This window comes from Dipodomys ordii, unplaced genomic scaffold (genome assembly GCF_000151885.1).
Source record: "Dipodomys ordii isolate 6190 unplaced genomic scaffold, Dord_2.0 Scaffold178, whole genome shotgun sequence".
Classification (NCBI taxonomy): domain Eukaryota; kingdom Metazoa; phylum Chordata; class Mammalia; order Rodentia; family Heteromyidae; genus Dipodomys; species Dipodomys ordii.
The window spans coordinates 974663-1001989 of record NW_012267394.1 but is presented as its reverse complement, the minus strand read 5'-3'; the positions used below and the strand labels follow the sequence as shown (position 1 = coordinate 1001989).

The 27327-nt window shown below is 36.7% G+C and overlaps 1 protein-coding gene across 1 annotated transcript in view; it reads left to right on the top strand.

Moving 5' to 3' along the window:
• The window catches only part of Diaph2 (diaphanous-related formin 2), an 805268-nt gene that overhangs the window by 650296 nt on the left and 127645 nt on the right, over positions 1–27327 (top strand). The window contains exon 26 of the mRNA XM_013033825.1: positions 5191–5286. Within this exon, the coding sequence (XP_012889279.1) occupies positions 5191–5286 (96 nt within the window). The remainder of the gene's footprint in view (positions 1–5190; positions 5287–27327) is intronic.

Sequence of the window (27327 nt, the reverse complement as noted above, 5' to 3'; positions counted from 1 at the left end):
CCCAGTCCCAGGCACTAGACTGACAGATTCAGTAACCTATCAGCCAAGTGCCCAACCCTGCCTCCAGGGGTCCCTGCAAGCCCATTACCTGGGAGGCAGGTGATGGGGGGGGGGGAAGGGGGAGGACGGCCAGACCTGGCCTCCTTACTTCACTATCTGTGACTGATTTCACTATGAAAAGTTATGAACTGGCCTCTGAATGCTACTTCTCAGCTATATCCACACACTATCATTTTAGTGACTAAAAAGCATTACCAAATTTCCCCTTCATATGCTTTCACTCTGTAACCTAGGTATTATAAGATGTAAGAAAACATTTTTTCTATATGTACTCATTCAGATTTTTCCAATGAAAATATTTTTTTATTTTAAATACAGTCTTAAATCAGAAAACCTATTTACAACTAATCACAACTGAATAAGATATTCTAATGTTCTATCAATTTAGAATTTTTTTTTTAATTGTCGGTCATGGGACCTAAACACCGGATCTGGGCACTGCCCCTCAGCTATTCAGCTCAAGGCTAGCATTCTGCCACTTGAGCCACAGCACCACTTCTAGCTTTTTTTGTTTTTGTGGTGCTGAGGAATCGAACCCAGGGCCTCATGCATGCTAAGCAAGCACTCTACCAATGAGCCACCACCTTCCCAGCCCTAGAAATAATTTTTTTCAAGTTTTTCCCTCAGATTTTCTGCTCTTTGCTCGAGCCCTACCACTGGAGCCACTTGATCCTGCATTTTACTGCTTAACTGGTAATAAATTCTCTGACTTTCCTGACAATGGTATCTTTGAACCATGATGCACAAATCTCAGCCTGCTTAATTAGAATTAAAGGCATGACCAACTCTCTAGTGCCCAGTTAATGTTTCTCTTTCTTGCATAAAACATCCAGTAGTATAGTTAGGATTAACAGGGCATCTTCCTGTCAAAATCTTGTTACTCTGTTATCCTTAGCATGTGGCTTTACCTCAAAATCCAAGGAAGTTGTTTGAGTTCTGGCCATTAACTCTGCATTCCAGCAATCACGAAGGATAGGAACACTTCAAACACAGCACATAATCCTTTGGATTGCATTCTTTTTTTTTTTTGACTGTTTGGTAACAGTAGAACTAAGGTATAATGAGGCAGATGTATGCAGATTTTCATTCAGATGGCTGCATGTTAAACTAAAAGTGGGAACTTCAACTCGGACCTTCCTAAGTACACTATCAACCTTATACTATTCGACCACAAACCAAATTTCAGTGACATGAATTCAGAATGAAGGATAATGGGTTTCAAATTAGCATGTTGGTTTCCATTTTTGTTTTAAGAAGATTTTCTGAAATATAAATTGGTTTTATGAGTATATTCATAGATCTTTGATTCAGTCTAGACATTAGATATTTTCAGTATAAAAATCACTTCATTCCTTTAAAGATAATAGAATGAAATCCACTTTTCCTTTGTTTATATGTAGCATGCACAAAACCAAATCTTGTTGCTGTTGTTTGTTCTTAGCAAAACCATAGAACTCTTTCATGCACCCCACAACTACCCACATTGGGGAGGCTATTGGGCCTTGGGAATGTGGGTAGAAAAAGATTTTAAATAGTATAGTCATTTTGAAATCCTTCAAAGAACCATGGTAAATCAACAGAGACATATCTATGGTGTTTAGTTCTAACAGTGAGGAACATTGCAGGGAAAGATGCCTAAAAAGACCCAGGGATGGCAAAAAAAAACAATGAAAAATGATGAAAAACATTGATCTTGCAAAATATTTCAGTAAATGTTTTCAGGTGGCACCCACTAAATGAAGCAGGGATTTATTTTTTAATTTTTCTCAACATTATGTCATATTTGCTTTTTCCTTCTTTTATTCTAATCACAAAATAATGCCATTAAAGAATTTTAAGTAACATCTATCCTGCTTTGTATTCTGTTCTGTTCACTTGTTTAAATATATTCATTTTTCTACAGTCTTTATAACTACCATTTTTAGAAGTCTATATAAAAATCACTTGCACCCTTGTTCTTTTCCTTTTGTTTGGATTTCTACTCTGAAAAATTCCCTCTTTGCCGTCTCAGTTCTGTCTTTCTCAACTGTCCATTAAACATTGGAATAAGCTAGGGGATGGAAAAATAGATGGTAAAAGGATATTAGGTTAAAGAATACAGTTCTTTTCTACAGGAAGGGTAAGTACAAAAGATCCATTTTACATCATAATGACTACAGTTAATAATGGCATATTGTCTACTTGCCACTTGTTGTGAGAAGTACATTTTAAGTGTTCTCTCTCACACAAAAATTACAAATACGTGAGCTAATACCTATGTTACATGGTTTGATTTAGTCATTCCACAAGGTACACATATATCAAAACATCACATTGGAACACGGTAAGCATACACAATTTTTACTTGTCTATTAAATAATTTTCAGTTTCTTAAAAGAAACTGAGGGCTTCGGGAATTGGATATCTTCTCTACTCTCTTCCTTTGGATATACTATCTCATCCATCTTCCAATTATACTCAAATCTTTAGTTATGCCCAACTTTACTCATCACTTCAAGACCCATAGTTCTAGCTTCTTATATGGTACCTCCAAGAATATATTTCTGTCATTTCAAAGAGGTTATTACATTTCCTTAAACCTTAACTCTTTTCTTCAACTTCCCCATCCCTAATTAAATCTTATTTCACTATGTTAAGATCTTTGTAATATCCATCCTGTCCATTCTGCTTCCCTGTCAGTTCAGGCCTTTATTTGTTGCCTAATTATGCTATTCATTTAGAAATAACCCTGCCTCTCTTCTTGTCATCTTTCAAATGTGATGCAGAAAGTCTTTCTAAAGTTGATTGGGTATCTTCCTAGCTGATAGTTGTGGTGCTCAGTGCAGCAATATGAGGCTCAATTACAGTTAATCTGAATTAACATATACCAAAGGAAATACTCATTAAATTTCTGAGTCTGTCTCATTGAAATAATGCAAAATATATTGTAAATTTCTATATATGGTTAACTAAATATTTACCTAGCCTATTAAATTAATTTTGCACATTTCCTGTTTTAGTATGACTGTTAGAATATTTAAGATGTCACTTGTAGTTGTGGTCTGTATTACATGCTTATTATCAAACAGTCCTGGACAAATTCCATGTCCTACATAGAACTGTGAATTGGCTAATATGTACTTTATACATTTTACCTTCTCCTAGCTGTCATGCAAAGAGGGCTGGTCTGAGGCACAGTGCTAGAGCACTTGACTAACCTGCATGAGGCTCTGGGGCAAGTTAGGAATGTGATGGTAGCTTAACTGTCTGCCTGATCTCAGGTCATATCTCCAAATGAAAACATAAAATAAACATAAATCATCCACTGTATGAAATTTAGTTCTTTCATACATATTTCCACCCACCATGCTCCTTACTGCCCACCTACTATTTCTTCCTCTTTTCTATATAAGGGATTTCAGTGAACTTCCTGCATGTTAAAAGGATACAATCCTCTTTCTCTGTTTAGTCAGTGAGGTTTTTCTTTTCATTCTTCCTCTTTCCACCAAATGTTGTAGCTGTGAACTTGTTTCCCTTATCTTTTTTTTCCTTTTCTTTTTTTGTTCTGGTTATTGATGTTCTTGGGCTCTGTCCATTAGAATTTTTTGGTCAAGGCTTTCACTACTACTTGAGTCATAGCTCTATTTCCAACTTCTCTTGATTTGCCAACTGGAGTTATTGAGTCTCACAAACTTCCTGCTCAGACTGGCTTAGAAGTGCATTCCTCAGATCTCAGTCTCCTGAGTAGCTAGAATTGCAGACATGAGTCATTAGTGCCTGGTTCCCTTCATTTGTATTCAATATCCTGTCCTAGAAAGTCTTCTTTAAAAGGATAAATTATTGGGCTGGGAAGGTGGCTCAATGGCGGAGTGCTTGCCTTGCAGGCATAAGGCCCTGGGCTCTATTCCTCAGCACCATGTAAGCAGAAAAAGCCAGAGGTGGCACTGTGGCTCAAGTGGTAGAGCGCTAGCCTTGAGCTAAAAAGCTGAGGGAAAGTTCCCAGGCCCAGAGTTCAGGCCCCACAACCGACCAAAAAAATTAAAAAAACGGGATAAATTACTGTAACTAATATTGAGGAAGTCTCAAGTCAAATGAAGCACATAAAAATATTTTAGCTTGTCTTTGTCCCACAAGAGAATTTTTTTCTCTGTGATCTGGTACCTTACAGTTAATTCTTTAAGCAAAGTAGGATTTAAGTTTAACCTTGGACTAACATCAAAAACTATGTCTTCTCTATCACATCCTTCTTTTCTTAACCCTTCTGCCTGTGTAGGAACTACACATTTAACTAACCAATCAATTAGTTCATTAGAATGAGAAAGACTCAGATTTTTAATTATCCACTGCCTCCTAGTGTTTCTGACATTTGACACCTTCAGAAAAATATAAGAATAAATCCTCAGAGTGTGTTTGATCGCCAGAGCTGTCAATGATACGGGTAAGGTGAAATATTTCAAATTCTGTCACTGTCAGGCATTTCCATGAACGTTTTTTAGATGTTTCACCCATGGCTTCTCAACACAGTTTTTCCACAGGAAGCTTCGGTACACAAAAGAATTCTCTCCATTATAAAATATGGCCTTTCACAAGACATAATCACCTTGGCTTTATACAAAGTCATCATTTCAAAATGAGTAAAACATATGGATTAGATAAGAACTGAATGCAAATGTGTTTTGCAAATAGTGTCTTTTGAGATAATCACAGATGATGGTTGAATGCTGAAGTATTAATACAATCAGTATTTAACCTTGTATAACTTAGCTTCATAAAATTGCACCCTGCACATTGATTGCATTAAGCTGGGTCAGTGGTTTCTTGCTCAGAAATATCCTTTAAGAATCTTAACAAGAAGGCAGAAGTCACAAATCAGCTACTGTTTATTTGCATACGGAGCGTGTCATCAATAATACAAAAGACAAGGTCTTTAAGTTGAAAGAACAGTGGGATTGGCATGAATTTTGCTTAATGGTGCATAATAAGCAAAGTAGTCTGTGGTGCCAGAAACTGACAGGATTCATTATGTTAAAACAGATATATGTCTTTAATTTAGGGGTATTATGTAAATCTGACAGGAGTTTTTCCCCTTTATTTTCCTGTAGTTTAACTTTAATTGCTCCAAGATTAATTCCAATTTCTCCTTTCCTCCAGAGGGTGATGAGACTGGTGTGATGGATAATCTTCTAGAAGCCCTGCAATCAGGTGCAGCATTCCGAGACCGTAGAAAGCGGATTCCGCGGAACTCAGGTAATACCCCACTCCAAGTGACATAGGCATGAAAAGGTGACTGTTCAGTGTCAACCACCTCTTTGCAAAAACTAAACAAAACATAAAAAAGGATGTGGACTTTTTCATGAAGACTCTTTCCTTTAACTGTTGATCTCAGTTCATGTATGAAATCTCAGCAGGCTTCTACATCTGCATGATTAAAACTTTGAAGTTGGCAAATGTTAGCTTGAAGTAATGGTATGATATGCAAAAAAAATAACTTTTGAAATAAGAACGCCTACAGTGGTTAATATTAAATATCTTGTTATTTTATGGCCATGTGGTTTGGGTGGAAAGTGATTTAAAACCATAAATAAAATTAAATTATTAAAATAATTGGACTTCGGATGTCACAGCAACCATTAGCTATTTTTGGATAAGGAAACTGAGACAATGCCTATTAGTATAGGCCATTTTGTTTTTTATTATGATCTATTTGTTAATAATAGGAAAACAGACAAAACTAATCCATACTCAAAAATCAAAAAGCATTAGAACATTTGTCTCTGTATATTTGATAAAGCTACACTATGAACATTGATAATGAAGGAAAATATAAAAGAAGCAGGCCACCCCTTCTTAAGTGGAACTAGAAGGTTGTCCTTATTTATTCATACTCAATTGCAGAGATAAATAGTAGCTCATCTCAGGATAATCCAGCTGAGTTTACCTGTCTACCAGGATAATCCAGCTGAGTTTACCTGTCTACCACCTCCAGGTAAGGTTTTATATTTGCAGTGGTCCTATTTCTAGAAATAGAGGAAGAAAGTAGATATGCTGACTTTCAGTTTCCCCTTCCCAGGCTATAAAGCTATCTAGATAAGTAAAAGTAAGGAGAAGAAAATGAATAGCAAATATGTAAACTCTACTTAATTTAAATAAGGAGGATTTCACTTCAATAGCATGTGCTGTATGTGGGCTGAAAGTTAATTATGTTACTAGAATGGAAATTGGTAGCTTGAAAAGCAATGTAATTTAGTAAAGCAATAAATGAACAAGGAGCCAGTGCAAAGTAGTGCACAAAACCTTGGGTGATGGTGATATTAGTGACCAAAGCTAATGTAAATGATAATCATCTTTTTTTTCTATTTGAATGTTGATAGGTTGTAGGTAAAATTCTACTACTTCCCTTTAGGGCCAGCCTCTGGAGAATAGCCTAAAGCTGATTTGGTTGTGAGTAGAGAAGGCTTTTGGTTGGACAATAAGACAGTTTTGTGTCTATGAAGATATTGAAGACTATCTACAAAAAGACTAGAAGGCATGAGAAAACAATATGAAAATATGTATTTATATGGTGGTTATACATTTTGTAAGGCAATGTTGCGTGGCAGAAAGCTAGAAGCTTTGGTAATACGCACTTATGAGGCAGTCATTGCACCTCTCTTTGGTCTTTATCTGTAAAATGAGAATGTTCTACCATGCTGTCAGAGGCTCCTTCTGATGCTAAAGGAAAACAAAAGCTGTCACTATTCTTTCTTAAAGGATCAGGGCAATAATAGTAAAAAGTGAACTGAACTAATTTTTTGTATCATTTTAGTTCTCTGTTAAGAAGCTGTTAATTAAAAGCATGTCATTCTGGGCCATTAAAAAAACTTTATATAAGCTTCCTAGTCTGCTTATTTTAAAAATGCACATTTGCAAAAGACCCTGCCTGAAAAGTCGTTCACTTCATTCCGATTCTAGAAAGACAGTACCAGGAGAGAGATCTTTCCATGTTCTTTCTGTGTGTTTGATACTGAAGGGGATATAGTGTTGTCAACAGTGAAATACCAAGCTTATATTCACAAACTGTATAAAATACTAATTCTGAATAATCTAAGTTGAGAGCACCCTTGGTTCATAGCTAGAATATACTTGTAAACAAATAAGATAAAAAAAACCATATAGCTGTGGTTGTCTGGCCAAATTGCAAAAGTATTTGGATAGCCAGAAGTGAAGACAATCTAGCAATACACAGTGCTAAAGGTAGGTTAAACATCTGGAATACTAGAAGAGCTGGAAGCTCCCCCCAAAAACTGTGTGCTTGCCTCTTTCTAGAAGCAGCAGAGCTAGGAACTTTTTTTTTTCCTTTAGTTTGTCATGGGTCTTGAACTCAGGGCCTGGGCACTGCCCCTGAGATGTTTTTTTTTTTTTTTGCTTAAGGCTAATGCTCTACCACTTTCAGACACAGCTCTACTTCTGGTTTTCACATTGTTATTTGGATATGAGTCTCCTGCACTTTCATATCTGAACTGGCTTCCAACCATGATCCTCAGATTTCAGTCTCCAAAGTAGCTAGGGTTAAAGGTGTGAACCACCAGTGCCTGGCACCAGGAACTTTTATAGGTTTCTTTCTTGTCATGATTTCTACCTAGATAATCTTTTCTTACTGGTCCTAAGTTGTTTTCTCTGTCCAAGATCCATTGATTTGGTTAGATTTTCTTCATTGACTGGAATCCATGCTCTTTTAAAGTAAGTTCCACTTGAATATGTTGAGAGAAAAGCACAATTATAAAGACTACTTATTTTCCCCCAAGGAAAGAAAAATAAGAGACAATGCATCCCCTCCCCTCAAATCAGCAAAGTTGTCCTATTGTATTGGCCATCTTCATTAACATCACTTACAGATAGAAATCACTGTATGAAAAATACAGAACTCTACTTTTGTGTTTTTTGTATGCAATGTTTTCAGTTCTATATTTAATCAATATGAAATGATAGCCAATACTTTTCAGTGGAAAATAAAAAATTAATGAATTACATAATTGCCTAAATCATAGATCCTTCCAAAAAGACATTATATTAAGTAATGAAATGCTTCTCAGAACAAACTCCCAAATATTTCCTTGGCCCATAAAATGGAGGCTAGGCACAGTGGTACCTACCTGTAATCCCAGGTACTTTGGAGGCATAAATTCCAGAATCAAGCTACTTTCAATTTAACACCAGCCCAAGCAAAAAATTAGTGATACCCTCATCTCAACAAATAAACTGTATAAGACAGTGCTTGCCAGTTAGATAGGAGACTTAGGTGTCAAGATGATGGTCTGAAGCCAACTTGGCATATAAACAAGTGACTCTGAAAAAAAAATACTAAGGTCAAAATGATGGGAGAAGTGGTAAAGTGGTAGAGCAACAGCCTAAGCAGTATGAAGCCCTGAGTTCAAATCCAAATATCACCAACAAATAAAAAGGAAAAAAGATATTTTCAAAGAAGACTCTCATATCAAGAGATATGATACTAAAAATATTACTAAATAACACAGTGTAAGCTCCCACCACTCAGAATGTACAACAGCAATAAACCGCCTCTGTGGTTAAACTGGTGCATAGTATCTGAATAGTAACCCAGAGCACAAGCTTTGCTGATGTCAAGCTTAGATTAGGATTGAGCCCTTAAATATTGATAAATTTATTGTACATTTGTTTTGTAAAATGTACTGTGCTAGACATTATAGAAGATGCAGAAATAACTTAGATAAGATTATAAACCCTTTGTGTCTTGTAAGAAAGATAAAATGTGCAGGAAGACTACAGAGTAAGACACAAGATAAGAGTTATCAGAGAAAAGGTGTTAATAACATCATATGTGAGTTCAGAGGAAGACGATAGCATGCCTTATTGGATATAGCAGAAAAATACTGCTGAAGGAAAAGGCTTTGGAGACTTAAGTAGAGATTTCAGCAGTGTTAGCTGGAGGGTGGGGACAGTAGCATTCCAGTGAAATGAAATGTCATAAAAACATAGAAGTAAACAAGTACAAAGCATAATTTTAGCCAATGGTTAATAGGATATATAAAGTAGAATGAACATTAGGGAAATAATTCTGAAAAAATTGACTTAGAGCCACATCTTGAAGTGCTGAAGTAAGAGACTAAGTTCCTAGCATATAATTCCTTAGGAAATAGAGATCTAATGAAAGTTTTTAAGCAATAGGAACATGATCAAAGATAAGCATTAGGACCTTTAAGCTACAGGGAGTAAATGATAAATTACATGTCTACTGTCAGAGTAACTAGATGTCAAAGATAATCCTAGGGTTTTTAGTTTGATTGGCCAGAAGGACAAATTGTGGTACTATTAAGAACAGGGAAAGGAGTGGTGATTATAGAAAAAGATAAGCTAAAATTGGTAGCAGAGCAATGAAATTAAGATGTTCATAAGCTTCTTGAGAAATATGAGTACAGATTTCATGACAAAATGATTGCATTCTTGAGCTTGTTAGTTGAAAGACAAGAGTTTTGAAGATGCTTCCACTCAGGCCTTAAAAGCAGAGCTTAGGAAGGACAGGTAGGAGGCAAATCCAGATTTTGTTCTAAAAGGAAAGAAAGTGGGAAGTGTTGGTTTCTTGTTATGCCGGTCCTGGGGCTTGAATGTGGGGCCTGGATGCTATCCCTAAGCTTTTTTTCTGAAAGCTAGCACTCTGTCACTTGAGCCATAGCTTCACTTCTGGCTTTTGGTGGTTAATTGGAGAATAGAGTCACATGGACTTACTTGCCCATTCTGGCTTCCAACCACAATCCTCACATCTCAGCCTCCTGAATAGTTAGCGTTACAAGCATTAGCCACCAGTGCCCAGAAGAAGAGTGAAGTTTTAAGGAGACAATTCATATTTGGTAGTAGAATCCAAACGATAAAGACTAATTGATTTATCATTTTGGAGCTTTCTCATGATCCTTCCAATATTGTAATAAAGCTGCAAATCAGAATGCAGGCACTGTGCAGTGAATAGATGATGATGCTAAGAGAAGGCTCTTTCATAGTTTAGGAACCAAGGCTACACAATATCATATGACTCTAGTTGCTCATATTTTGGAAAGAAAATATTATGATTGAATTATGGAGATAAAGATACCTTTATGTAGTACAGGAGTTGGAGGAACATTCCTTAACCCTTCTTTCTTCATGTCCCTACAAGTTTACTATGTGAAAGGAGAATCTTCTTGTTACATCATAACCTAGTCAGGATTTATAATCTATGCATTTTGCCAGAACTAGATTGACCCCCTTTATTACAGTCTTTTGTTGTTGTTATCACTGAGGGTTTCAAGTTCCATGCATTCACAATCCACTTTGTGACAAATTACTCATCTATCAGTATTCTTGACTTTGTTACAAGGTCAAAAGTATGCTTTGGAGAAGAAAGAAGCATATAAAGATAGTGCAGGAATGAAAACCACCCTTAAAATACAAATTCACAATTCCAAATCTGTTTCATTAATAAAGTTGCTAGAAATACTTAGACCTCGCTACTCTGTCCCCCAACCAACCAGATGACTTCTTTCCTTGCCTACTGTAAATAAATATAAACAGACTTTCCTACAATAGGTAGATATGTAACTGGGCTATTGTGCCTATGACTAGATTTTGATATATAGTTTTAGACATTAATAAAACTCACAAGAGAAGCATTACAAAGAAATGAAACCAGGAAACAGAATAAATATATTTTGGTTTTAGAACCACACAGGGCAACCAAGAAAACTAAATTTGAAAGAAAGAAGAAACTCAGGAGACACATGATCCTAGTTTTATGTATCAAGATAGCAGTACAAATAAGAAGATATAATTTACCATTTGAGAACAGATACGGGACAAGAAAATAATATTATACAACAGAGGGGGGGAAACAAACTCTAGGTATTGTAGGAAAAACAACTTCACAGAGAACCCAAAAACATTACTTCAAGCCTGTGCCTCACATAAATAACAAAACCCAAATTTTGTTATCTGTTGTTTCTGCATACACCTCAGATCCACATATGTTATAAGGGATCTCTGAAGCATTCCTAGAAGTTTTTAGGGCAACTTTCATAGACAGAAATGAGTACACAATACTGTTCCTCCATTTCAGCCTTTAACTCCATGTATTTCCATGTGTGCTGTTTTCTATAATTGGTGAGACACTCATGACTGCATAATACTAGAACTTCACAGTGGTTGCTTGTAAAGTGTATGGAAGAGCAGGAATTTTTTCTCCTTTTAAGTTGTTACTCTACTGAGGTAGCAAGTAGTATTGCTTTGGCCTTTACATCTTATCAACAGTTTTTAGAGAAACAGCATTCTCTTCTAAATCACAGCCCCCAGATCTAGGATGTGGATAATGGGGTAAGCTACAAGACAAGTCCATGATAGATTGTGTGAGCACCCAGTATCATCCTCATTCCTTGATGTCCAAGGGCTGCTGGCATGTTGTGTTAGTTGTTTTATTATTACAAGGTGCAACTGGTCATTCAGAGATGTTTACTTCCATGAGTCCTTTCCCATGATGTGCCACAATCTCTTATTTTGTAAATGTAGTGATTATTAGATTCAAGAAGAGGTGTGGGAAAGGCAAAAGAAAACAAAGAGATGATCAACAGCAGCACAGGTTTATTAGGAAAAAAGATCTTATTGCTTATAACCTGAAGTATTTATGGCACGTATGAAGGAATGTTAGTTGTCTAGTCGGCGTGGTTTGAAAGTAACTAACAGTGGGACAGTTGGTGGTAAATAAGTTCACAACTGGAGGAAGTGGGGAGACAACTCAGGATATCTGTTCAAAGTCCAAGCTGAAAGTAAATTTTGGTCTGGTGCCTGCCATGTTTGTTTATCTGGTTTGGGAGAGAGGGTAAGTCAGGAGCATTAGTGAATCAAACAACTGTTCTGGGGCCTCTAGATAAGGACATCTGGCCATTTGAGCCTAAAGTGACCTTCTGCTAGATCATTAAACCTCATTTGGTATATAGTAAATTCAATATGTTGCACTATACAATGTAAATCTAGTTACAAAAAATAATGCAAGCAAATAATCAAAGTATGACATGCATCCAAATAATATTTATTGAGCATGGCAGGTAACAGTGTGATAATCCTGGAGTGAAAAGATAGATTAAGCATGGGGCTGGACCTCCAGAGCTCTTGGTATCCACGGGAGATTGGACCAAAGATACACAGAATCCATCAAAATATGTGATACTTTAAGCAATTCCATGAAATGGTGAAGTATTTGTCTATAACTGATGCACATCAACCTGGAACCTTAAATTAACCCTAGATTACTTATATCTAATATAGTGTAAGTGTTATACAATTGTATTATTTAAGGGGTAATGATAAGAATATAGTCTACCCGGGCTCCATTGGCTCACACCTGTAATCCTAGCTACTTAGGAAGCTGAGATCTGAAAATCACAGTTCAAAGCCAACCTGAGCAGGTAAAGTCCATGAGACTCTTACCTCCAATTAACCACCAGAAAACCAAAAGTGACACTGTAGCTCAAGTGGTAGACTGCTCACCTTGAGCTGAAGAGCTGAGGGACAGTGCCCAGGCCCAGAGTTCAAGCCCCATGACCGACCAAAAAATATTTTTTTAAAAAAAGAATATAGTCTGTATATATCTAGTATGCCTCCTGTTTCTTTTTAAATTTTTAACCCATGTTTGGTCACATTCATAGAGAAGAACCCACGAATGTATTATGCCAATTGTGCACAATATAAATGTGACGATATGTGAGTGCAGAAAATGCTAAAGGAGCTACAAACTACCTAGAGGATTCACAAAAATTTTCATGATGGACGTAGCATATGAGCTATGTTTTGAGGAAGAACAAGGATGAAGGAACAACAAGGAAATAGTAAGGACATCAGATGCATATGTAAAAGGATGTGGTGACAATGATGAAAACATTTTTACAAAAAGATCCAGCCAGGAATTTAATTAATCATCTAAGTAATCAATTAATTAAAGAGCAAGTACTATGGAATGAATTCAGTACCTCATGTTTGCTATGCAGATGCTCTACCAAGTGAGCTATACTCCCACCTTTTTTACTTTGTAATTTATTTTTCAGATAGGATTTTGAAATTATGTGGCCTACAAGCATTATCTTTTTACCTCCACCTTCCAAGTAACTGGGATTACACATGTGTGTCAACACTCCTAGTTGTGTCAACATACCTAATCAAGCAGAAGCATGGAAGGTCAAGATAAAGATTTGGGGAACATGTGCACAGATGTAGTTATTGAAACTTTAGAATCTCCCAGGGAAAACATGTCAAATGAGAAGTAAAAGAAGGCACATGCAGGAATTATAGTAACTAAGAAACAAATAGAGAAACTAGCAATTGACTGGGGAATAAATTGGACAGAAAGGAAGAGATGAGAAAGAAGAAAAAAGAAGGGAATTTCAGAATGGAGAACTAGTCAACACAATCAAATCCTGTAGAAAGTTAGACTAATGTGTGAAAATAGTCTTAGGCAATAAGAAGGGCAACTTAAGCCTATAACCATCGTTATTTGTGAGGTGAAAATCAAGGGATCATGGTTCATAGCCTACCTAGGCAAAAAAGTTCATGAGACTATCATCTGGACCTAAGACTGGGGACAGTGGTGTACACTTATGATCCTAGTGATGTAGGGAAGCACAAATAGGAAGATTACGGGCTAAACTAGTCTAGACACAGAGGAAGACCCTTTTTCTGAAAATAACCAGCACATAAAGAACTGGCAGATTGGCTCAAATGTCAGAACACCTGGCTACCAAGAGTGAGGCATTCCACTTCAGACCCCAGTACAGAAGGGAGGAATGAAGGAAGGAAGGTAGGAAGGAAGGTAGGTAGGATAATTGTTTACCTTTAGTTGTGAAAGTATTGAATTTTCTAGGAAATTTTAGGTACTGATGACAGCTTTGATAAAGGCTTTGTAGGTTTTTGTAATTGTGAATTCAGAATACCTACTTACACTAGTCTAGCATCACTCATTTAATATATATTATTCCAACCAATTGTTTCTGAATTGGAGGTTTGTAAATAAGCAGGTGTGAGTTTAGCATGTCTGTGAATTGTTGACATGGATTTAAAACTACCAAGAGAAATTTATTGCTGCAAAGTAGTTGCATAGCCTTACTTGTCCTATATCCAATATCTAAAGAAAGCCTGCTATATTCATATTCTCATAGAAATCATCTGGAATTGACCTTATCTCCTACTGTCCTGCAGTGATCACAAATGAGGAAATGTGAAGCAGAGCTGATTATATTGTGTTAGCAGAACAGACAAGCAGAAATGATTGAAATTTCTATAGAGAACATAATCAGTTCTTGCTTAGAACATTTTTGCATATAAATAGGGCATAAATGGTCCTTGTTCAATTTGTTCACTAGTTGTCAAAGAATGATCAAAGATAGACTACCATCTTCTGCTTCTGATGTCCTTAATGCAAAACTAAATTTTATCAATCAATATGTGTGCTTGTCTCTTCCAAAAGAAACATTTAATTTTCATTAAGAAATAAAACCAAAACCCAAATTATATAACTGATACTAGTACACACTTCAAAATAACATCAGATGAAGTGAGGAAAATGGCTGAAGTAGTATTCCAAAGCAATGTCATTTAAGAATTTAATTAAATCAATGCCCATGTAATTGTAACCCCTCTGTACAGTATTTTCACAATAAAAAATAAATAAAAATAAAAAAGAATTTAATTAAATCAATTAATATAGCCCCATTTTCCACCCTCCACCCAGGAACATGCTCTCTAAAACTGTTTATGCTAAGGTCACCAATGAATTTCTGAAAGTTAAATCCAATAGGTCCTTTTCAAGCCTTGTTTTCTTGATACTCTCATTTACATTCACTCCTTCATTTGTTCATGCTTTAATTCTGGGTTTTATTTATTTATTTATTTTTAAACAAGGTCTTGCTATGTAGCCTAGACTGGCCTTGAGATTACAGTCCTCCTGTTGGACCTTCTGTGTGCAAATACTACAGGTATGTGCCACCAGGGTCTCTCAGTTGTATTTGTTGCTATTAAACATTTCTCTTTGAAAAGCTTTCTACATAGATCTGCTGAAACTGCTTAGGAAAAGTTTGTTACCTGTCCAACCCACAGGTCTCTCCTTTCTTCTTTTTCTTTCCTTTCTTCTTTCCTTCTTTCCTTCCTTCCTGCCTTCCTGCCTTCCTGCTTTCCTGTTTTCCATCTGCTGCCCCACTGGCTAAAGACACAGATTTACCTCTGGGATCTCACATTTTCTTCCTGCCTTCCTGCCTTCCTGCTTTCCTGTTTTCCATCTGCTGCCCCACTGGCTAAAGACACAGATTTACCTCTGGGATCTCACACTTTCTTTTCTCCCTACCAAAACAATCCATTACTTCATGTTCTCTCATGGGTTCCAGGTTCCAAGATAGTCTCATAAATTGGTACATTTCAGCATTTGCAACACAGCAAAACCATCCACATAATTACTTTTTTTTTTTTGAGATTTGGCTTCCTGCATGTTGGGATTAGAGTTGTGCCCAACAACAGCTAGCTATTGAGTAGCTTTAATGTATACTGTTGCCTAGGTTCTAAATCCACAGATTCTGATTTAATTGGCTCAGTATGAAACTGAATGTTCATGATTTTTTAAGAACTACATGAAAGTGATTGAGTAAGTGGCCAGCACTGAGAACCAGAGCTAAATATTTTCTACAGAAATCTGTTTTTGGTCCACTACTTTGTACATTCTCTCCAGATTACCTTATCCACTCTCATACTTTCAACTTTCACTAGAATCTATCACTTCTCTGAGACTCTTGATATCCACTCTCTCTGCTTATAGTCAAGATAAAACCAAGATAACAGCTGGGGGTGTGGCAGTGGGCATGGCCTGTAATCCTAGCTACTCAGGAGGCTGAGATCTGAGGATGGAGGTTCAAAGCCAGCCCAGCCAGGAAAGTCCATGAGACTCTTATCTCCAATAAAAAACACTAGAAAACCGGAAGTGGTGCTGTGGCTCAAGTGATAGAGTGCTCGCCTTGAGCTGAAGCGGGCAAGGACTGTGCCAAGCCCAGAGTTCAAGCCCCACGACTGACCAAAAAACAAACAAAACAAAACCAAAAAAAAAAAAAAAACAAGTTAACTCACCTGGCTGAGCACACTGTGTAAGAATGATCTGATTTGCCTCTTACCACCTCCTTTCTTTGTCTCAACAGGATCACATGTGAATTATAATCCCCCAACTATAACCCTTTCACTATTTGTAAAGCAGTTAATCCTTGGGGTGACAAAATTCTGTGATGATGATCTCTTTTTTTCTGCCTTTCCCACTTTGCACTCTTCTCCCTGATCCACCTAATTAACTCAGGAATATCGCTCTTTTACCTCCCAACCATTCTGTCTCTGTCTCTTTGTCTCTCTGTCTCTCCCTTTCTGTCAGTTTCCTTCCCCCCACCCTACCCAAGATGGTCATTTTTAACTTAGGAGAGTAAAATTCTGTTGTTTGTAATGGTGTTCTCTGGAAAGTAGTAGGCACACATTACTACCTAGTACTTAATAAATATGACTGAATTGAACTGGAACAATGGCTCAAGTTGCACAGCACCAGCAAGAGTGAGGCCTTGAATTCAATCCCTTGTACTGACATAAAAAAATTGGACTAAATTAAGTGTAGGGCTGTCACATATTTGAAAGAAAAATTAGATATACTAATCATTTGTTGATACTATACAAGAATCTTGAAAGTGATTAAAGTTTCACATCAGAGTCTCTAAAGGACACAAATGATTCTTTAACTGTCTTCCAAATTCCTTTCTTCAAATATTGGCATTCAATACTTTGTTCTTGGTCCTCATAGATCTGCTGAAACTGCTTGGGAAAAGGTTCTGTTACCTGTCCAACCCACAGGGCTCTCCTTTCTTCTTTTTCTTTCCTTTCTTTTTTCCTTCTTTCCTTCCTTCCTGCCTTCCTGCTTTCCTGCCTTCCATCTGCTGCCCCACTGGCTAAAGACAGACAGATTCACCTCTCTATAACTTTGCTATACCTTTATACATACCTCTTCTGAGAAATGAAATTTAAACTTCAACCCTGGGGAACCTTTCCTTTTAAAACAAGAGGCATGAAAAGTAAAGGGAGGAAAAACAAGATCAGTAGGTATGTGGATTATTCATTTGCATCCTTTGTGTTTGCAAAACATGTGAGCATACCTACTTTGAATTGAAGGAAGTGTCTCACCTCTTCTGGGAAAGTTTTGTAATAATGGTCAATGCCAACTCTTACAAATGTAGATGATATAAAATACTAAAAGTCTTATAAGGATTATAACTCTATTTTCTTATTAAAAGATTGTGATTTACTTTTAGCATTTAGTATATAACTCAGTACAGTGTAAAACTTGGCAACTACTAGGTGAATATTTCACAATTATCAGAAAAATGCTGGATCTATCAGGAAACGTTTTTAATATAAATGCTATCTCTGAAGTTTCAAATTTGAAGAATGAAGGAAATAGAAATTTCATTCTACATCATTGTAATTGGAATTCCATTAAATCTTAGCTTATATTATGGGCAGACTTGAATTCCCTGTATATATTATCTGCTCATGACTTTTATAGTTAGCTTAAGAGGTGGAGAAAAATGCCAACATATGTATTCATATATTATATAAATATAAATATAATCCTCCTTCCCATCATGCTTACATTTGACTGACACCTGTTTGACATTCTCAAATTATAACAGGTGCTTATAAATAGATTTTTCTCAAGCACTGATTCCTTATTTAGACCCATGAATTAACTAAAAACAAAACTTTACAACTCTGTGATCATTTTGTATCTCTGTTCTTTGGGCTAAACCTTGCCTTCCTGAAGTCACTTTGCAGTCACTTTGGAATCCAAGGACAGGACTGAAGGATAAACATCTTGTAATAGGAGAAAAGACACCGCCATCCTCACCACACACATACCAGGTAGCAATGGCTCTCATTGTATGAATGCTCCACCTGACCAATATTGAGATAGTGAGCTAGTGACCACTACCTATGACCTACAAGATCACCCCTGTGACTGGGTCTGTTGAATAATTATCTATACTTTTTTCCACTTGTCTCCAATTATTCTATATCTATTTAAACCTAACACAAATTTCTGTACAAAGAAGATGATCTGAAATGCACTGTGCTCTGGGCCACATTAATTAAATCTCTTTTCTCTGACCTCCACCATTATGCATCTGTTTTATCTTCTATATTGGGGTTGAGTGGACTTGACATATTAAACAATGGAGCTTGGACCTGGGGCTTAAAACTCTTAAAAATCACAGTTAGTTTCACTTTTACCTATGATAAAGAATGCAAAATTCACAACTACTGCTGGCAAAAACTAAGGAAAAAAATAACCACAATGTAGCCTTTTGTTTCAGTTTGAGGTAGTCTGATCTTTGCAAATATGCTCTGTAAAAGAGAAAATAGACAGGAGAAAGTGAATCTTTCTAGAATAACAAATAATTCCTTTTCCAACTTTCTCACTGAATTTCTCAGGAGATGAGAATTTTTGAAGTTCAAGGGATTTTAATCTAGTATGTAGGGGCATTCTAAGGATTTAAACTGTTTGTTTGAGGAACTACTGGAATCTAGGATGGTATTTTCCCTTTCCACTTGGGATGGTTTTAAGGTGAGATTTTTAAGTTTACTTGTCTGTTCTATTGTTTGCCTAGCATAGATGTAGTATACTGCAAGCAGTAGTACTCTGTAGGCAATGAACAAGGATTTTTTTCATTCCATACATTATTTACAACTCTGCATTGGTTTCAGAAAGTCAATGTATATCTTAGACAAAAATGAAAATCACAAAAAGAAAGATAAGATTTTTATATAGTTGTTTGAAAAGTTAACACTACCAGGCATAGATTTCTTCTTTATTGCACAGTTGTAATACCTACTAGAGCTTTAGCAGCTTGATAACTAGTAAAGAGCACATGTTTATCTTCTTCCATCATAAACTGATAGATTATCTTCAAATATGTGCAGCTGTTCTGTAATGATGGTGTGTGATTATGTGTGGACAATCCAATGTGACATATGACATATGCACAGTTGTGCATATCAGTGATACCTGACAGAGATAATGAAAAATGATGGTGCTTTTTACCTTATATCTGCATATTAAATTTTTGTTATATCAGTAGATTTGACTCAAACATAAACATCATTGCATTGAAAAGGGACTTACCAAGTTAAAACAAAAGCCTTTCCTAGTATATGTTTTATTTTTCAATGCAAATTTAAATGAACTCTTAACAACCTCTAGAAAACATTAAAATGATTTCAGGTAATGGCCCTAAAAACTTTTCAACCTGGAGACACCAAGATGCCCCTCCTTGTGATTGGCCATTATGGATTAGCAAGTAATGGGCCACAACAGAAAGTAAATTTCAAAATAAAGTTCCACCATAATAATGAGTTTTCAGAAAGCTATCAGAGATGATAATAATGTTGAATTCAGATGGGACAGAGTCAAGAAGGACAAATGGGAATAAAAATAGTACCCATCAGTTTTCATAGTTCAAATTGAAACTTCCTGGCATAGGAAGATGCAAAACGCAGAGAAAGTGTTATGATCATATTAAATGTTGTCCATACAGATTTTGTATATTTTCACTTCCCATAATCTGTGCTCCTGAGGCCCTTTGCAATTCCTTTCAAATTTCCTTTTTCCTATGTCAGAACAATCCTGTTCAATCCTGTCTTTTAAACTGTTCCTTACTTTCTCACCCCAGGCTGGTATTCCATACTGTGGCTATAGATGGTAGAAAAACTGGGAATGATGAGGGAAACACAGTTTCAGTGTCCTTTGAAGTCTTGATTTTTCTCATGTCCCAGCCTTTTAACCCTTAGGGAAAAACTTGGACAAGGCTGACAATATTTACCACTGTTGCTGGAGATTCAGCATGGATAATCACCCTCATTTCCTGGGTCCGCAATGAGAATAATTCAGGCAAGATAAGAACATAGTGAAACTTATAGGGATGTTTATTAGGAAGAAATAAGATAGAGAAAGAGATTATGTGGCTTAGGCATGCCATAGAAAGACAAAGATTTTGTTAAGCGATCTTATGATTGGAGACATGAGCATTAGATTTTAAGTAAAAGAATTAAGGACAAATGACGAAAGTATGTGTAATTTACCAGTCACAGTTACAGATGTGACCTGTCTGATCATTCTCCCAGTTCTGGGTTTTTTGGTTCCAAGGAAGTTGTTATAGCCGTCATCACTTGAGGGCAGCAATGTGGTTCCCATAAGATGACTTTTTCTACTCTAGGGTAAGGATTTATCATCGTAGGTAATTAATATTCAAGTTGGGATGATCTGTACTACAAAGCTCTGCTGTCTTTAGGTGTAGTATTGTTATACGGGAATTCCAGCGGTGAGATAGGTAGATGCCACAATTTAAGAGGTTGAATTGGGGGTTTTTATTGGTAAGCTGGCATCTGCAAGTGGACTCCGGCAGGTCCAAAGACCTGCAGACCCACGAATACACTTGAAATGGACCCTGAGATGGGTCCTAAGCTGGTATGATTCCATTTTGAGCTTTGCCTTTGTTTTAGGGATTTTAGACTCAATGGGCCTAGTTCCCAGAATTTAAAAAAAATGCATCTGGTTCCCCTCCCCTTAACAACCTAACCCACCCTTGATTATTCAGTTAAAGACTGACCCATGAAAACATATAGGTTGTAATCTGGCTCAAACTGGTGACACCATGTGCTTATGGTAAACCCTGCCTTTTGCATGTGCTTGCAGTAAACTCCACCTTTTGCCAAAAGGTAGACCTGGCCTTACCTGCTAAATTTGCATGCCATTTTAAACCATGGTGGTAGGCTGGTTTAAACAGCCATTACAGACAAACTGTAACCTCCTTGGCGACCTGTGTGTGCTCTGGTATGGCTGTACATTCCTTTGTGGTTGTTACAACCCCACTGGTCACCTGCACAGTGAAGGGCTTGACCTCATGGGAGGTGGAAGGGACGGGATGGTAGGGGAAAACAAAGGAGGAGACAACAATGCTTGATAAGAAATGTACTCATTACCTTGCTCATGTAACTGTAACCCCTCTATACAGTACTTTCACAATAAAAAACTTATTAAAAATATATAGCCCATGCTGGGAAGGTGGCTCAGTGGTAGAGCGCTGCCTTGCATGCATGAGACCCTGGGTTCGATTCCTCAGCACCACATAAACAAAAAAGAAAAGAAGCCGGAAGTGGTGCTGTGGCTCAAGTGGTAGAGCACTAGCCTTGAGCTGAAGAGCAGAGGCACAGTGCCCAGGCCCAGAGTTCAGGCCCCATGACGGCACCCCCCCTCAAAAAATATATATATATGGCCCATAGGTAACAGGACAATAAGCTTCCTCTCAGAGACAAGGCAAGAAGAACTCTTCCTGCCTGTTTGGATGGGAAAAAAAAGACAAAATATGTGGGCTGCTAAGGGTTGCAGTATCAGCTCCTGAGCCTTTGCTGCAGCCCTGACAGGTCAGTGTAGGAACCTTCTCAGTAAAGTTGCTACTTTGTTAACAACTTTGTTGCGGTTGGCTCTGTCACTCCCTATGACTAGGTGGGCATGCCTGCCTGAGTAGGGGGTATTTCTACTACACAGTGTCAGGAAACTGAGCCATGAGAGCAAGAGAGGAAAAAGCAGAAAAACTCCAATAAACCAGATGAGCTCCAATGGAGAACTGAAGTGGGATTCCATGTTGAACCGAGGAAAGCAAGGAGACAGGACAGGAATGTATAGGAGACACGTAGCATGGCATACCCATGCCTGAGCTGGTCCAGGCCTAAATAGTGTCTGGTTCAGGATGCAGGGTCCCAGCAAACTCAAAAGTTTCCCAAATTCAAGGAACAGGACTGAAGGGTCCAGTAACATATTGTCCAAGTCCTGCCCCTGTCTCTAGGAATTCAGGCCCTCCTATTACCTGGGAGGTGGGATTTCTCTACCTCCACCATGAAGACAAGATGGTGCCAGTTAAACCCAATACCCTATCATCCACCACATGGAAGGATATCCCCTTCTCTTTGTTTTCTCTCCACTCCAAACCTCACTTGGATCCCTCCCCATTTGTTCTCTCTCTGTTCAAGACTGCAGGTAGCCTTCCCTAGAAGTCCCCACCCAGCACCTGTAACCCAGGTAACTTGCACCTGGGGGCAGGAGGAGGTCCTCCAGACTCTGAGATCACTCAGGTCATTTCTCATCCACTCTAGTCATGCTCCCCCTTCAATATATAATCTCTCTCTACCTTAGTCAAGCTGGTACATGACACCCTTCTCTAGAAAAGCCTAGCACAATAGCTCCCAAGTAGAATCTTTTCTGCCTGAACCATGTGGTGGTATCATTTCACCAATCCTTCCATTTTCAGTTTCCTTTGTAATTTTCCATCACTCATGACTAGTTGCTTCTTTTTATCTTTTAATTTATAAGAAATTTTTTTGTTGTGAAAATACTGTCCAGAGGGGTTACAATTACATGAGCCAAGGTAATGAGTACATTTCTTATCAAGCATTGTTGCCTCCTTCTTTGTTTCCCCTTCCCATCCCTTTCCACCTCCCCCCCACCCTCTCCCACTGCCTCCCCTGCCACCACTCCCTGCACCAAAGCTGTAAAGTTCAACATAACATCTTGTACATCTCATTGTTGCAATGGGTCCAACTGTATCCCTATTTAAACAATTTGTTTTTTCCCTTCCCCTCCCCAAATTATATCAACATCAAATACAGTGAAAACAGGAGTTATACCGTGGGGGAGGGACATACAAAGCAGCAAAAAAATCATATATATATATATATATATATATATATATGTTAGAAACAATAGCAAGAAAGAAAAAACATTTGAGTTCTTATCTTGGGGTTCATTTCACCTAACATCAACTTATCTGACCTTTTCTGCTTGTACAAGCTGGTTCTTTACACTGTTCCAACTGCTCCTTTCTTACTTTATGCTTAATTATCATGATCTCTGTAGCAGAATGAAGGTAATGAAGGATATTTAAAAGGGATAGAGAAAAATTACTGGATGAAAAACTCTTGGTGCCCAATATTTTCTCTCTTTTTTTTTTGTCAGTTGTGGGGTTTGAACTCAGGGCCTAGACAATGTCCCTGAGCTCTTTTACTCAAGGGTAGTGTTCTATCACTTTAAAGCCACAGCATCACTTACAAATTTGGAGATAAGAGTCTCACAGAGACTGTTCTCTCTAGGCTGGCTTTGAATCATGATCCTCAGAAATCAACCTCCTGAGTAGCTGAGATTATAGGTGTGAGCTACTGGTGCCTGCCTCAGTTTCCATGCTTTATCAACACTGAAATTAATGAGATTTATGTGTGTGAGATAGTAAAGCATCAGCAAAATAACTACAGTATTATTTTACTCTATAACATTGTATACATAGCTAGACATCACATGCTCATTCCTGTAATCCTAGCTACTCAGGACAAAATACTACAAAAGAAAGATAATTTTGGCTACATAATTGAGAAATTTTGTTCATCAAAAGACATTCTGGCTGGGTACTGGTATCTCATGCCTATAATTCTAGTTACTCAGGAGGCTAAGATATGAGTATCCAGGTTCAAAGCCAGCCCAAGCAGGAAAATCAGTGAGACTCTTATCTCCAATTAGCCAGCAAAAATGCTAGAAATGAAGGTGTGGCTCAAGTTGTAGAATGCCAGTCTTGAACAAAAAACCCAAATAAGAGCACAGGGCCCTGAGTTCAATACACAATCCAGGAGATATACACACAGACACATATAAAAAAATAAGTTTAAAACAAAAATATAGGGAGTATATTTTCATGCAAGCTTATCAAATAACAATCACATATGTGTACCTTAGTAGATTTTGGTTTTTTTGTCATTCCAAATGCATTCAAACAAAATAGTTATTCCTAAGAAAATGGAAATGTAATCAGTAATTGATATGTAATGCTTTTTCACTGATATTTTAAAAATATACAGCCTCATTCATTTACATTTATGTAAATGAATGTGCATTTATCTGTTTACCTAAATCAAAGTATGGCACTTGGAAAGTAGCATCATTGTGATTTTCTTTTAAAAATACTAATTATGCAAGAATATTTTTATTATATAAAACTGCAAATTAGTACTTAACTTCCCTTGTTGACCATCAATTAAATTTTGTTTTCATATTTGATGGGGTTATAAAAGTTAAATGTAACCCCACTAAAAAAACAAAAAAGGAAAACTCCCTTGAAAATGTTATGCATTTTTTGCTTCTTTTTTTTTTGTTTCTAAAGAATGTGGCTCATGCCCTGCTGTAATTGGAGGTTGAGGGAAGTTCATCACAGAACATCACTTCCTACCCGTGTGTCCAAAGCTGTTTTTGTATCAATTAGCTATGACCTTTTCTTCTAGCCTTGGGGTATGAGATTATTAGAGGAAACAGTTTCTGAATTCCTTTCCTTCTAATATTAGTTTAAGCAAATTTCCTTGCAGAGCTAACTATTCTTTCATGTTTTCCCCTCTTCTGTTACTTCTTTCCACTAAGATGCCAACTGCAGAGGAAATAATGTGATGTCTATAGAAACATTAATACTAGTTTGTGCCCTTTCTAAGTGTCCTACTTCAGAAATATTGCTGTTGCTATGGTCTTGCATGTCATTATTTCTTTCTGTTTCTTAGCAGGCAAGGCTTTGAGGTAGAAACAAATTCTTTGACTAGGTCTCAGGTTTTCCCTTTGTAAATGATGTGATTGCCTCATTGAGGTTTTTTGTTAAAACACTATTTTTTTCTCTTTTGGTGTCAGTACTAGGGTTTGAACTCAAGACCTTGTCTTGCTAGGCAAAGGGGCTTTTATCACCTGAGGTACAGCCCCCATACACACTAGCCCTTTTTGCCTTAGGTTATTTGTGTCAGTTAGGGTCTTTTGCTTATTACTCAGGCTGGTCTCCAATTTTGATCTTCCTATCTAGAGCTCCCACATAATTGAGGTTAGAAGCATGTAACACCTCACACAACTTCTTTGTAGAGATAATGTCTTGGTATTTTTTTTGCCCTGGCTTGTCTCAAATCATGATCTTCCTGATCTCCACCTCCTGAGTAACTGAGATTAAAGGCTTGAGCCATGGTGCCCAGCCCCTCTACTGCTTCTTTGTAAATTTCATTCAGGTCATTTGACTATGCATCTCATTGTAATAATGAAAGTATACAAGAGAATACGAAGGAATAATTGCCAATCAATCACTCCTAATAGAAAACCAATTCCAATCAGGAGCTTTGTGATTACTGTCATAGTAGTGTCACCTTTGGAGATGACCTGGAGTTTGTTTGCTATATATGCATTAGGGAGAAAATCCTTCATAGGCCAAAAACACATCAGAAATGAAAGAAGTCACTATTTTAATTCAGAGTGTTGCTGATATTCTGGTGACTTTCATTTGGGACAGCAAATGACAGGACTTAGCTGAGGCTCAACTTCCATCTCCAAAGCATGTTTTTTTTTTTTTTTCTCTCCGATTCTTCCTCTTTTCTCATACCACATGTCACTTTCTTTGGTTTGGCTTGCAGATCACACTATTTATGAAATGCTCACTGATTCTGAAGTTAATTTCATAAAGCTGCAAGTCTTATTGTGAGGGAAATAATTTTCTCTAAGTAGTTAATATAAAAAATGGATTAACCCCCATTCAAATAATAGAAAGCAAGTTTGACTTACTCAAATTTGACATCTAATTTGAACTTTTTGTGAATAGTGTTCTGAATGCTACTAACACTTGTTAAATTTGAAGACGAGAGAACAAAACAGGCGTAGTAGAATACTACTTCTTATTCAGTAGCTTTGAATTAACTTCAGATTACACAGAACCACATCTTCATTATTAAACTGAGAAATTCAATATGCACACCAAAGTATTTTCTTCCAACTCCTTTGATAATGTCAAAATTCTACATCAGAAGAATAGAAAATTAATATTTTTATAACACAAATGTTTTGCTTTCTAAAGTAACAACACTAAAACTTATTTTCTTTTTATACTTGGAATGCTTTATAAGCTAATTGTAGCAGAATTCATGAGTAATTTATACTGTTCATTATTTGCTATGTGAACCTTTATGGAAATTGCAATAGAAAATTGAAAACAAGAAGTAAGCTTCTTTGGAAACCACTATATATCATTAATAATCTTTGTAGTTTCTATTTTCTGAGATAATCCAGTTTTGCAATTTTATAAATGCCATCAAGTGAATCTTCTGTTACAACTCCTGTTTAGCACTTGTGTAAGATGATAATTTGAGAATCCTACAGATTTATGTTATTTTAACCCATGTATGTCAGTGATGCAAATACTAAAATACTAATCAAAGGACTGGTGGCTTCATATAATAGCTATTGTGCTTGAAATAGCTTTTGTGCTTTGACATTTACTGTCTTTCTTGCCTTGTTGCCTCCTTTCAAAGCTCCATTCCCTATTCCTGATACTTTTTAACTGAGGCTGTTAGTCCTTTTCACAGAGCCACATGCTATTGACAGTATCTTTTAATTTGTTTAGTTTCCTGACATTTGCTATGCTAATTTTTTTTACTTTGGGATTTTATAATGCTAGATTTGTGCTAAAAATAGAAAAGCCCTCACTAATAAGATTTAATCATATCACCTAAGTACTAGAGTTGTCCCAGATGTAATAGACAGAGATAAAGGAGGGATCACAGAAAATAAATTTGCCCTGCTTTCCCCACAGTTATTACTGCAAGCCTTAAGTCTCAGCCTTTATTGATAAAAATTGGTATATATCATATATATATATATATATATATATATATATATATATATATCGGTTATGTAAGGAAAGCCCTACTAAATCTGATTTTTAGAAGGGCTAAACCCAAACCACTTCATATAGTCCTAAGGCAACTAAAAAATAAGGTATTTGTCATATAAACTGTATTTAGAGCATATGCATTTTATTTTATGAATTTTGTAATTAAATAAAACTAATATTCACTAACTTAATTAACAGATAAACAGCTTTATACAATGTAGTTATATTTTCTTTTGTGAAACAACATATAGTCAATAAGTATTTTCAATTGGTTGCTGAGCTTTAAACAAAATAATTCGTATTATCATCCTATGGAATTTTATCTGACTAAATCCCCAGTCAAATGACAAGCAACAAAATAAAATAAAATAAAAGCTGTAACCATAGGAACAAAGAGTGGAGGAGGGGACTTGTATATGAATGAGGGTCCCTTTGTAATCATGGTTAACACCTTTCACCATCAATT